At 46.2% G+C, this 13231-nt stretch overlaps 1 protein-coding gene across 3 annotated transcripts in view; it reads left to right on the forward strand.

Moving 5' to 3' along the window:
- The window catches only part of ELK3 (ETS transcription factor ELK3), a 67880-nt gene that overhangs the window by 49603 nt on the left and 5046 nt on the right, over positions 1–13231 (forward strand). For 2 of the 3 annotated variants that reach the window (XM_060656702.3, XM_060656704.3), the window contains one exon: positions 9972–10094. The exons of the other annotated variant lie outside the window; for it this stretch is intronic. In XM_060656702.3, the coding sequence (XP_060512685.1) occupies positions 9972–10094 (123 nt within the window). The remainder of the gene's footprint in view (positions 1–9971; positions 10095–13231) is intronic. 3 annotated transcript variants of the gene reach the window in all.

A 13231-nucleotide genomic window follows, 5' to 3' on the forward strand; every position in this document is an offset into this window, starting at 1 on the left:
ACTCAGTGGCAGAGCAGAACGGAAGAAAGAGCAACCAAAGCAACTTCCTTCTGCCCTTCGAAAGATCACCTTAGGGCCCGTAGACCAAAGTCACGGTGTAGATGGGAAGGGAAGTTACTCTTCCATCCCCAGACCAAGGTGTTCAAAGAGAAAAGGTTTGGGATATCGACTGCAGTGTGACGCTCGATTGGTTTCTTGCTGTAAGTGGCTGAAAGTGATCATAATATGGAGCATGTGCCCTGGCCGTCAAAGGAGATCCAAACAGTCATTTCCTAGGGAAAGTTAAGCAGGCCGAGTGACGTTTCAGAAGGCATTTGGGCTTTGTGAAATTTGTATGACAGAGTCCTCTCTCGGGGCACCTGACGAAGTAGCTGTTTGTTTTCCGTTAATGAGAAGATAGATTTAACCGGTACTGCCACTGCAGTCATCAGGGTGGATGTGCCTTGTCCTGTATTCTCTGACAAGAAATGTAAGGGCCACACCCAGTGGTGAGAAAGAGATTCTTCAATAAAAGCAGTGCTCCTCTGAGAAAACCCAGTTTCACGGGTCCACATCACGAGGGGGAGGAAAGCAAACTTGTGGAGTAAGAAAGTCTTCCGTGTTATTAACTCCCGCGAGAAGGCAGCCTTTTCCGCTAAGGTGCTGGTTGTTTTGTTTTGTGTTTTGTTTTGTTTTGTTTTTTAAGTAATCTCTACGCCTGACGTAGAGCTCGAACTCACGACCTTGAGACCAAGAGTCACGTGCTTTACCAACTGAGCCAGCCGGGCGCCCCCGGACTTTTCCTTTAAATATGATACACAGATGCCCTTTCTTGTCCAGCTGGCGGTTGTAGGGCAAAGGCAGAGAAGGTGCCGGTAAACCCCATCTCTGCTTCCTCTGGAAAGCCGGGCACACTTTGGTGGCCGAGGTTAGACATATTGGCTTTGGGGTCACAGACCGGATTCCGTTCCTGGCTACGCTGCTTGGTGGCAGTGTGACGGTGGGCGCTCGCTCCCTGAGCCTGTTTGCACATCTGTGAAATGGGTTGTTGTGCGGATCGAACGGGATAATGGGCACGCTAAGAGAGCTAGCTACAGCTGGCAGGTATGATCCTGGAACTCGGAGGCAGGTGGGAGCGCCATCTCTGGCCTCTGCACTCGTGGCCGTAGACGTCCTTGCTGTAACCATCACGGGGGGAGGCAGCGCCATGGATTTTCATGTCTGCCGGCTACTGTTCTAAACGCTTGCCATGCACCGCACCACTTCAGTTCTTCTGCATGGCAGGCCCGTGAAGTAGATGCCGTTAGGTCCCGTTTTTCCAGCTGAGGTAAATGAGGCACGTGAAGTCAAGTAACTCATCCAAGGTCACAGTAACAGGTGGGAGAAGCAAACGTGAACCCTGTCAGTCTGCTCCAGAATCCATCCTCTTCGGTAAAATGTTCTTGGCATGCCCACTGGGAAAACACCCAGTTGTCCCTGACCATAACAGTCTGTGGAGTCTGCCAAAGCCACTGAAAGCCACTCTTGGCCATTTTCCTCTCCATGGCTTCTCCCAAATTGATTGTGTCACCGGGATTTTGCGTCTGCTCAAGCTTGTGAGCCGGTCAGAATGAGCATGCTGCCCTTGTGCGGAGGGAGGGCGAAGGGCTCAGCTATGGTCAGATTGAGCACGTGTGCTTTCAGTCAGGCGTCTTCTAATCAAACACAACCGTCCAGGGGCCGAGAACTGCTGAGTAAAATGGCTCAGAAACCGGTTCCTGGAGTAGCTCCAAGAAGTAACTGCCAGGGTGGACAATCTGAGGATGATCTCCCCTGGCCTCCTTTGTGTTTACAACTGTAAGGTTTAGAGAGGTCTTGAGCAAGGCCAAGGCCAACTCTGATTTCCGTATCTGCTTTCTCTGTGAGCCTGTGTCACCATCTCTGAACAGATGCCAGTCCCGTAGCTGTCTCAGGAACGCAGCTCAGGCTAGCCCTGTGGTTTTGGACTGGACACGGTGGGTCTAGGGTGGCTCTGCTCAGTGGGACTGAGGACGGATGGTATGGCTGGGCTGAGGGGAGGAGGAACCTTGACATGAGAAGGGATAGAGCGTGGACATGAACAAGTGAAGGCTAAACTCGGGACTGGGAGACACGACCCACTAGAACAGCCTAAAACCAGGGAGGGGAAACCAGAGGAAAGCCAGATGCTTTCATAAACCACCTGTGCCTTGGGCAGATGAGAGTGAGTGGTCCTCAGCCAAGCGGCGAGGGTAGGATGTTGATTGTGAGTTGGTGTCAGGAAGCCCAAGAAATGGGATCGGGGCTTCCAAAGGGAGAGAGGCCAAGGGCAGGGTCTGGCCTGGGGCTGAGAGTGCCTCTGGACCAAGCCGAGGGGTCAGGGGGTGGCCACTGGGTAGTGCTCTGAATGGATTCAGAGGAGTTAAGGGTTGCCTTTGGGGGATGGTGGAATCTCAGGACTTGAATTCCCTCACCTTCCAGCAGCATCAGTTCTGCACCCAGTGCAGCCAACGGTGGCTGACAGGGAGGAAGAAACCGGAGGGAGGCCAGAGCAAGGGCAGGACTCGAGTCAGGTGTTCATCCAAGTCGTTTCTCTGAGATCGGACGGGACGGTCACACCTGTCTCGGCTTGACAGTCCTCCAGGTGTTTAGGGCAGGCTTGGAGTCAGTGTAGGATTTGGATTCTCAGAGATTCCCTCCCCCAGGAACTGCTTTGGGTGCCTCAGAAACTAACCCTGGAGCCACGGTTCTCCCTCAGTGCACAGTCAGAGGCAAGGTCAGCTCTCTCAGCGGCTGGCCTCATCCCGAGGGGTGAGCCCATTTCCCCGAAATCCTCCCAGGGGGTGGGAGTGAAAACCTTCCCTTTGCTTCCAGGTCAACTCCAGGGGTTTCCTCGCCTGAAGGAGACTTGGGCCTTTGCCCCCACGGGCAGCAGTGATGTCTCATTCCTGCAGCTCATTGGTTTCCCTCCTACCTTCGCACTTTCTATCACAGAAATTACTTTCCTCTGTGGGCTGTGCTGTGTGCAGCGACACCTTTGTACGTTAACATTGTTACCAGTGGGAACCTCCTATCAACCTTTCTTTACCCTTGTCTTTAAAGAAGAAATGAAAGGTGTGCTGTAATAACTTGATACCCTGAAAACGAAATTCCCAAGAATTTAGTTTATTTATCCCAAGAACCGTTTATTTATTTTTTACTCATCCCAAGAATAATTCCCAGTTACTTTCAGCCAGAAATATGGCAGGAGGAATGGTAGGATTAAGAGCATCTTGGCACGAGCAGGGTCATGTGGTTACAGTTCCCTCCGGGGATCATCTTCAACCACCTACCTTGCACAGGCCCAAATTCAGATTTGAAACACCTAGGGTATGACGCGCATGAAAAAATGTGTATTATGCCCCAAACCATAGCCTCCGTGCCCTTCCGAACTACGTGTGGCGCATCCGCTGGGACCCGTACTGCCCAGTCGTGGTTACTCTTGGGAACCAAGATTATGAATATAGACGGACGTGATGATCACCCAAACACCCCTCAAGGGTGGATATGAGGAACTGAGGACAGAGCGTACAAAAGCCAGCTGTGTACCCAGCAGTGATGTAGTTGGAGCTCAGCCACTGAAGTCACACTGGACGGTTGGTAGAAGAGCAAGGATGTTCTCTCTCATGGCATGAACTACAGAAGTTGAGATGAGGGAGGAGCCAAGATGTGAAACCCTCTTGGTTCCTAGCCAGGCGCCATAGAGACCGGAAGAGTGCCAGCTGGCTGGTTCCGTGCGTCCTCTGCACCGTGGTATTGTCTGTCACTCTTCCTTCCGTTTGTCTCTTCTGTTCGGTGTCTCCCTCCTCACCTGTTCTCAATGTGCAGTTAGTTCAGAACCGGAGGCTGCCCCGTTGCTTTTCCCTTCATTTATGCCAAGGCCTCTGTTAATCTCACGTGTGATGTTTAAGATGCTGAACTCAGATATGCGCGGGCATCGGGGCATGAACTCCTCGTCAGAGTCTGAGCATGCACGCCCCAGGCTGTTTTATTAGCAGCGGCCTTGATTGGCATTAATTGAGTGGAGAAAACCTGCAGAGGACTGAAATGTGAAAACCTCCTTTCTTCACGTGCTGGTGGAGGTAACAGCTTTGGGCCAAAATCATGAGGTGGGAATTTGTGGAGTAAAATGGATGTGTCTGATGAGGAGCACTGAGGATATATTGCCTCGTGTCCCATCTCTGGACTGGTTTCTCATCCTACTGTCTCCTTTGCCATTATCACAAAAGCAAAAACGATTTTCCCCTTCATCCCACTGTCCACAACACTTTTCCAGCTTAGCCTAAAGCTTTCTCTATACTGACCCTATGGGGGACAGGTGGTCCTTCTAGAAGCTCTCGGCAGTGGAAGATGTTGCTGGTAGAGTTTTGCGTGACTTGGCACTCCAGCTGAAGGTTCTTCCTTCCCTGGGCTCTGGGCTGCCCAGGATAAACAAATTGTGATAATGCCCTCCCTCTCTCCACCTCCGGGCCTGTCTCATCTCCCTCCTTTGCCTTCTTGGTTCCACTGCCTCCTCCCAATTCTGCTCTTAACTCCTTTCCCCCTCCTGCCACTTGCTACATCTCCTGTAGACTCGCATGGAGTTCTGTTGGAACTCTCATGGAACCCTTTCATTAAGATCAGCACATTGAGTGCTACACAAACTTTTGTGTGATTTAACTTCTCTCTTAAAGTCTTTAAAATCGTTGTTTTTACTTGAATTTGGGCAACTCCAGGAGTCTTCCAGAAATAGTTGACATTTATTTGAGGATTTGTTTTTAACCCCAGAATGGCATTGTCATGGATTCTGAGAGACTAAGATTTGTGATGTTTGTTGGTACAACAGAATGTTAAGCGGACATCCTGATCTCCTCTCCTTTATTTTCTAGAGCCCCCAAGACTTACCAGTATCTCATATTCCCAAGTCAAATAATCCACATATACTTGTTGTTGAGTGGCTCATGCACATCCTATTTGGTCAGTAATGAACAGTTACTATGTTAATTAATTCATCTAGGAGATAACTGTTCAAGACCTACTCTTTGCTAGTGATTGAGGTATACAGAGGTGAACAAGGTAGACCGTTCCTGCTCTCATAAGCTTGCTGTCCATTAGGTAAAGAATATGGGGTAATATAACTTAGGGTGATGTGAAATTATAGGGGACGCTGAAAACTGGATGAGGAATTCAGACTCGTTTTGATAAGAAATTAACAGCTTGCTGGGATTTTTAAAGAGAAACAAATTCCCTTTAGAATCTATCAACAAATAATTATTGAGCATTATTTGCGAATCACTGAAAGGATACCAGGAGTATGTACAGTGCCTATTTTTACGACCTTAGGACCTAGCCAAAACAAGGCACGCACGCGCGCACACACACACACACAGCATGTGGCAAGGGTCAAATACACAGTGCAGAGAAGCACCATAGGAACAGAAGAGGGGAAAGATCATTCAGTCCAATTCAACATATAGGAAGTGAGCACCTATTACATGTAAGATGCAGTGCTTGGAGCTGGGGATACAAACATGAATTAGTCCCTGATCATTAGGAGCTCATAACTTGCCTTAAATTCTTTGATACACTATCCCAGATCAGTACAGAAGAAATATTAAGAAGGTATTAATTTTGCTGGGGATGGGGAACGGTGTTGACAGGGCTTCCTGGAAGGCATGAGCACACTTGGGCAGGGTAGCGACCATCTGGCACATAAGGTGAGGGGGGCATTATAGGCAGAGGAACAGCTTGAACCAAGCCATAAAGATATGAAACAGCTTAGTGAATGAGGGGCAGTACAGTGGTTCAGTAGGGAGTGGGGACAAATTGCAAAGGTGAAGCCCGTGGTTGGGAGATGGGGCATGAGTGACATAGTTGTGTTTTATAACTCATCTTGATGACGTGGATTGGGGAGGGGTGAAGCCGGAACCAGTTAGGATACTATTATATTCCAGATGAAAGACAAGGGGGATCTAAGGCTGTGACAGTTGGGTGGGGCCAAAGGGGACAGATGTGAGAGAGACACAGGGAATGCCATCCACAGGTGTGAAGGTGTTAGGGGAGCGCCAGAAGTTGAGTATGAGGAGCATAGGATAGGAATAAGCTTGCGGTGAAAGGTTACATGTCCATTTTGGGCCATCAAGAGTGTGAGGAACCTGTATGACATAGAACATCCAGTTCCAGCTGGAGCTAAGGAGTTTGGGACTGAAGATAAAGTTAGGGAGTCACCAACATGTAAGGGGTGCCTAAAATCATGGAAACAGGGTACCCCAGGGAAATAAGGTCTGGGTGGTCAGGGAAGGTTCTGGAACAAGTGCTAAAGGACTGGTAGGCTGGAATTCTATAGTGTTCAGGACACATGAAGCAAAGTAGGAAGGTTCATATAAGGAAATTAGGGAGCATATGAAACCAGGTCATGGGGCAACCTAGAATTGTGGCTAATGAATTTTTTCCCCCTGAAACAATGAATTTGAAAGGAAGACAGTATGTTAGGGTGACTGATTTGGTAGCGGTGCTCAGAATAGATTGGAAGAGGGGCACCTGGGTGGCTCAGCTGGTTAAGTGTCCCACTCTTGGTTTTGGCTCAGGTCATGATCTCACAGTTTGGGAGTTGGAGCCCTACATCGGGCTCTGTGCAGACAATGCAGAGCCTGCTTGGGATTCTCTCTCTGCCCCTCCCCTGCTTTCTATCTCTCTCTCAAAATAAATGCACTTAATAAAATAAAATGAAGACTACATTGGAAGAGAGGCCAGAGGTGGACTGGTTTAGGTGGCCTTTGTTGAATGCCATTTGGTAAGGTGATAGGCCTTGAATGCAGCAGAAATGGAAATGGGGGAAATAAATAAGAGAGTCACTTCAAAGAAGGATCCACAGGCCGTGCCCAGAGGTTGTAGCAAGTGGGAGGCATTTTGCATCTCAGTGACTAGGATGCTGGGTTGTAGACAGGGCTGTAAGTCCGGGGATCGTGTCTTGTCCTATCATTGTATCCTTGGCACCTGATACATACCATGTGCTCAGTATTTCTTGCGTGGATAGATCAGTGGTGGTATTGATAGACACGGGGAGTCCTAAGAAACACTAGGTTTGGAAAGAAGGTGAGGAAGGCCGGTTTGAACAGGCGGGGCATTCCAAGTTGACACGTCCAACAGGTGACAGATATGTGAGGGGATGCACCTGGAGTTACAGATCACTTCAGCTCATCAAGTATTTAGAAACTGGGTACCACAGGAGGAATAAAGATGAGCAAGATGCCTTAAACGTTACAGAAAGAGGCATAATAAGAATATGCAAATTAACATAATGAGGTAGAAAATGTTAAGGAAAAAGTGGTTATAGACTGTTATACAGATTCAGGAAAAAGAGGAAAGATTGAGGGAAAAGCAGTAAAGTCTCCTTTGAAGGGGTGGTGTTTTGATGGGCAGAGGGAAGCAGGGGTAGGGTGGAGGAGGAGGTCTGAGGGCACGGTCCAGGCAGAGGGCCTTGAACCAGGGCACTCAAATGGGGTATGTCTGGGCAATGCCAGCTCACCAGGTTTAGCTCAAATGTGCAGGCTTTTTAGGAGACCCTGTATTATGCAGAAGAAGAACTGCGTTGGGGTGGGGGAGATGAAAACGAGATCCCGATAGGAAGGTCTTTCCCCTTGAACATCAATACCCTTTGCCTTGGGTCCTCGGGCCTCTCCTTCCCTACAGCTGATGGGATCAAGAACTCCCTGTCTGCCATCCTGAAGGGCCCATTTACTAAAATATCCTTTGGTGAAGGAAGAGGAAGCATGCATTTTGCCTGTGGCTTCTTTCTTTAGCCTCTAGCCCTCGGGCCCAGCCCATACCACCTTGCCTGACTCCAAGAGCTTGTGGAAAGAGGCTCTGAAAACTCACTGTACTGGAGATTAGCCAGGGTGAGCGTTAAGAGGACCGTCCCTTGAAAGAGCAACCCAAATAGTTTTTTCTTTATAGCCAGAAGATCTTCAGGGAGAACGGGGATGGGACGGAGAAGAGTGAATGAAGTCATTTCAAAAATATTTATTTGCATATATTAATAGAAGATATTTCAGACATGTGAAATTGATGGCTGCTGTATTCTGAGTACATCCTGCATCCCTGAGAAACAAGTGTGCACGCATTTTAGACTAAAATACAAATTCTACACTTCATGTATTGCTCAAAAGATCACAAAGGAGTGGATGTATACTTACGGCCATGAATAAGAGAAAGCTAGCTAGCTGGGTTTTGTAGTCTAGGCTTATTGTCTCTTTCGAGCTTGGGGAGCTTCATTGGTAAGTAAGCTAGGAGGCCCTGAACACACTGTTAATGTGGCATATTGTGGTTGGAATTTGGTTCCAGTGCAACGTGCAAATATTAGTTCTCCGATCACTTGAGCTTGTGCACTTGAGCCTAATATGGCCGAGAGGAGCCTTGAAGGTACCGGCAGGTGCCTGGTTTCAGGACATTGAGTACGGTTATATATACATTGAGAATTTCTCCCATGAACAGATGAAATTCATAGAATACGTCAGGTTCACTTTTTATGAACACTTCTTGAGCGTTTGCTGTGTGCCAGGCACATGTATAGCGTTTTATAGACCATCTTATTTCATCTTCCTAGCAATCCTGTAATGTAGGCATTTTTTTCCTCCCCATTTTACAGATGAGGAGACCAAGGCAGAGAGAGATGACCTTAGTAGTAAGTAGTGGTTCTGAGGTTGGAACACTGGCAGAGCCCATGCTAAAAAAGTCTTAATCGTCAGACCAGATGGCCTGGTGCATTTGTGAAACGGCCTTGCATTAGAACTGGGAAGCACCTCCAGAACACGTATTTATCCTAATAACCTCACTGGTCATTCCACGTGTAGGCAATGCTGTGGAATCAAAGATTCAAATGACTTGGTATAAATTAGTTCACCTTTCAGTAGCTTCACAGTTTGAGAACCTTTGGAGGTTTGTCTCCTTTCCGCTGAACACAGCAGACCTTTCAACTTAGGTTTATGCCACATGTTCCCGATAATTAACAAAGCTGCTGAAGCCAATTCTAGGAAAAAATAACACTCTAGCATCCAACATGATGCAATGTGCACACTGGAGCCTTTGCTGTGGTTCTCATTACACAAAGCACCTTACTGACATCATAAAACCGCGGAGGGGCTCCTTCTAGTCACCAAAGGTGCAAAACCACCCTGGGCCAGGAGGTTGCCTCAGCTGAGAACAAAAGCCATGCAGACTTAGCAGCTGGGCGAGTTGTTTCTTCTGCCCTCTAGCTGGCTTGCAGGCCAGGACTCCTGCTGTGTGTGTGCGAGCAGATGCAGTCCTTGGCACTCCCCTGGGAAACCCAGAGTTTTGGCTTTACACCCAGTCTAACAAGAAAGAATTTTTCCCCCTCCAAACCATTGCCAGGGAGATGAATTCTCATCAGCCCCACATCCGGAGTGGAATTTGGAAAACCTAGTTCAGAACTTTTGAAGAAGCTGCTACAGGGTATTTTAACAGCAAATCCTAAAATCTGAAAGGGCTGCTGCTTTCTGGGAAAGTGAAGCTCGAGAGGCCCTTTAAAAAGTGTGTGTGTGTGTGTGTGTGTGTGTGTGTAACCCAAGTAGTGGATGTCCATTGTAGGAAAATAAGAAAAGAGATAAAAATATAGCCCCTTCATGGAGTCCCATTTTGTACACTAAATCTTGTTTAATGGGGGAAGGGAGGCAAATTGAAGAGACCGCCTGGACAAAAGTTGCTATAAACTTGTTTCACAACTAGAATGTTTAGGGGAGGTAACTTGTCCATACTTTTCTCCTTTATAAAATTGCTAATACAGTTAGCATTGAAGAAAATTCAACTGTGCACAGCCTTGCAGAAATAACATGGCGTCCAGATTTTCCTAAGATGGTGAGGCTTGTTTCTTGGTTCAAGGCTAGTGCACCTAGCCTCAGTGCTGATCACGGCTAGAGTCAGCTGATACCTTTATCAAAATCTGTGTGCTTTTTTCCCAGACACCAAATGGATTGCTTCTGACCCCGAGTCCACTGCTATCCAGCATACATTTCTGGAGCAGCCTTAGTCCAGTTGCTCCTCTGAGTCCTGCCCGGTTGCAAGGGCCAAACACGCTGTTCCAGGTGAGCATTTAGAAATGAACTTGTACACACTAAACTTCTAAGGGATGTGTTTCCCCAGTAAATCCTGCATAGGTTACAGAACACTACCCTCCATTTGGTTAAGATGTGAAGTTTCCAAAGGGAGATGATGGGCTATAAGAGCCAGCCTTCAAAGGCAGACATTTTCACTGAGGCAGAAATAGCGTATTTGTGTCAGATATCCACAAATGGAACAATTAATTCTCGAAGTATTTGGATATCGTTACTGCCTATAAGAACTGGAAATTTATTCAGGAAAAGGGACTTTAAAATGATTTTATAGTAGCTCATACTTTAAAAAATTAATCAACATATTGACATTACTTGAAATAAACTGAAAAACAAAAATAATGAAGAATTTCCATACTGTAATAGAAAAGTGATCTGTAGAATTCTGTGAATCGTCCTCAAGTTCTCCCTGTTCCATAAGAAAGGAACATCCAGGGCATTTGGTTAAAAACAATCGTAGCTGCTTTATCTTGCACAAGTCCTGTTACTAGGTAGGCACGTTTATTATTCATTCACACACTGCGATTATGCAGTGCATTGCCTGCTATCGTGTGGTAATCAGTATTTCCTCTTTGAAAGACTCAAAGACTGTTTCTCACAGACCAAGATGTTATTACTAAGGGAATAGAGTCCTAGGGATAGGAGCGAAGCGAAGCTGGGAGAAGTGAAAACACCCTCTCTCTAGCCTGTTGATCTCATCCACCCTAAATCCCATGCCTGCCCCCCCCCCCCCCCCCCCCGCCACCGAGTGGCTCACCCAAGATAGTTGTAGTTCTTTTCTCCCCTTGCACCTAGCACTGACCACTCTGTATTTATGATTGCCTGTTCGCCTGGCAATCTCCACTAGACTGTGGGCCCTCAGGAGGCTGGAATTGCATCGTGTTTCTTGTTTACTGCGGCGTGCCCCCTGTGTCGGGCACATCGCTGGGCACACAAATGATGCTTAGTAATTATCGCTGACTGACTAAATGAATGGATGTCTAAGAATTCACCAAGAAACTGGAGCACCTGATGGCTCAGTCTGTAGAGCATGTGGCTCTTGATCTCACAGTCGTGAGTTGGAGCCCCACGTTCAATGTAGAGATTATTTTAAAAAGAAAAGAATAAGAATCGTCTAAGAATGTTGTTAAAAAGATCAGGTCTCCATGCTTTTCTGAGTGGGTCATTTTGCTTGTCAAAGTTAATATTTACCTTCTCTGTGCCAGGGGCTATACATGCTGGGATTTAGGGTCTTGGAAGAAAGGTAGAGCTAAAGAGGTTTTGATTGCTATCTTGCTTCTCTGGTTTCCTAGGAAGGTTGAGGTAGGGACTGTATATCCCTAGAGTAATCAAGTTTCTCTTCAGGCCTGTCTTCGCATCACAGGAAATTGAGCTATGGTCATACACGGCCAACATGTTGATTCTTATCCATCTGAACTCAGGCAGGGAAACAAAAACTAGAAGCAGTGAGCAAAAAGCAGTGAGCAAGTGAAGTACTGGCAAAGTTTCAGATTAGTAATCTTTTGGTAGAGTTAAAAGACCTTACTTCCTGGTATTCAGGTTGGAGCAGCAGTCTTCTAGTATTCGAGTTCCTGATTAGAGCAGAAGTTGTTTGGAGCATGTGTACGGTGAGCTCTGTGGGCCTGGGGACTGAAGTCCTACTCCAGTGCTACATCTGACAAGGCCTCCGTAGGGTTCACTAGATGTTTGGGAATAACGAATGGAATCTCCCTTCCTTCCTTACTGGGAATTCTGCCACCTGACTGGTATAGGGCTTAGTGATCTCCTAAGGAATCCATGGAAAACTGGATAGTTAGAATCCAACTAACAAGTTGGGAGTTCTTTAGGATCCCTTGCCTTAGAATCTAAACCTTTTCCAGCCCATCACTCCTAACAGTGACAACTGCCCATGTCCGTAGTGTTTCTACACACTGTCAAGATAATAGGAACTCTGGGTGTTGGATATACATATCCTCTTCTCTTCGGTCATGGAGAAACCAGTAGCTCTCAAAGTTAGTGTGCAACAGAATCAGCTTAAATGGGGTGTTAAAAACTTGTTGGGCCCCAACCCAAGAGTTTCTGATTCAGAACATCTCGGTTGGGGCCTGAAAATAACATCTTTCCGAGATCTCAGTGATGCTGCTGCTCTAGGAATCCACTTTGAGAACCACTGCAGACCGGTGGTTCCTAATTTACAATTAGAATTCTGGAGAAGAAACTGCTGCATTTAAAGACCACCTGCTTCAAAATTTTCATTTCACAAAATGTACCTCTCCTCTCACCAGAGCCATTCAAAACAAAACTACAACCCAAACTACAAACACAAGGTCAGGATGAGGAATATAATCATTTTTAGATGGCTGGCAGGGCCTTGTGCCCTCTGTCATTAGGGTCCATAAAACTAAGGAAAAACAACTTTGTGCCCTTTAAAATATTATCACTCTTCCTGTGATAAGACCAGTTGTGATAGAAGTTGGAACCAGAAGTTTTTAAAACAGTAAGTAAAACGTAAGAATATTCGAAATTCAGATTATCAACAGTGCTCCTTTCAAACTAATAATTTTCTTTAAAAATAACAAACTTTTCACATATACTGTAAATGTGTTGGAGGAATAAAAGAAATACACTTGGGCTACAGTAAGCTTTAAATGGTGCTGGCAAGTTTCCCGTTGTGATAATTAGAAAAGTAAGTCAGAATCCTTAGGGTAACAGTTGACAGAGTGGAAGAGTTTTTGCACAGAAGGTCCACTGGTATAATTATTGTGGCAAGTTATAGCAGATACTGAAGAATTTAAAGGAAGGGGAGAGAAGATACTAGTTTTTCTGGAAGAGGTGTATTTAAAAATAAAGTGATTCTGGTCTGAACAGTTTGGTATTTGGAACTTTTATCTATAGGATGTCTGTTCCACTTTTGAAACAGACTGATCAAATTTGGAATAGGTACAGTTAATATCTCAAAACAAGGCAGGGCTAATTAAGGTTTTCAATTAAGAAGGTTTTCTGTAATTTTTAATTCAACAGATCTAACCCAGAAGAGATTTGCAGTGCTGTGTTATCAGGGATTGTAGAGGATATACAATATGGGAATAATAGACATATAAACAAAACGTTGTAGGAACCCAACAGGGACT

Source organism: Panthera onca, chromosome B4, assembly GCF_046562875.1.
Source record: "Panthera onca isolate mPanOnc1 chromosome B4, mPanOnc1 haplotype 2, whole genome shotgun sequence".
NCBI lineage: Eukaryota > Metazoa > Chordata > Mammalia > Carnivora > Felidae > Panthera > Panthera onca.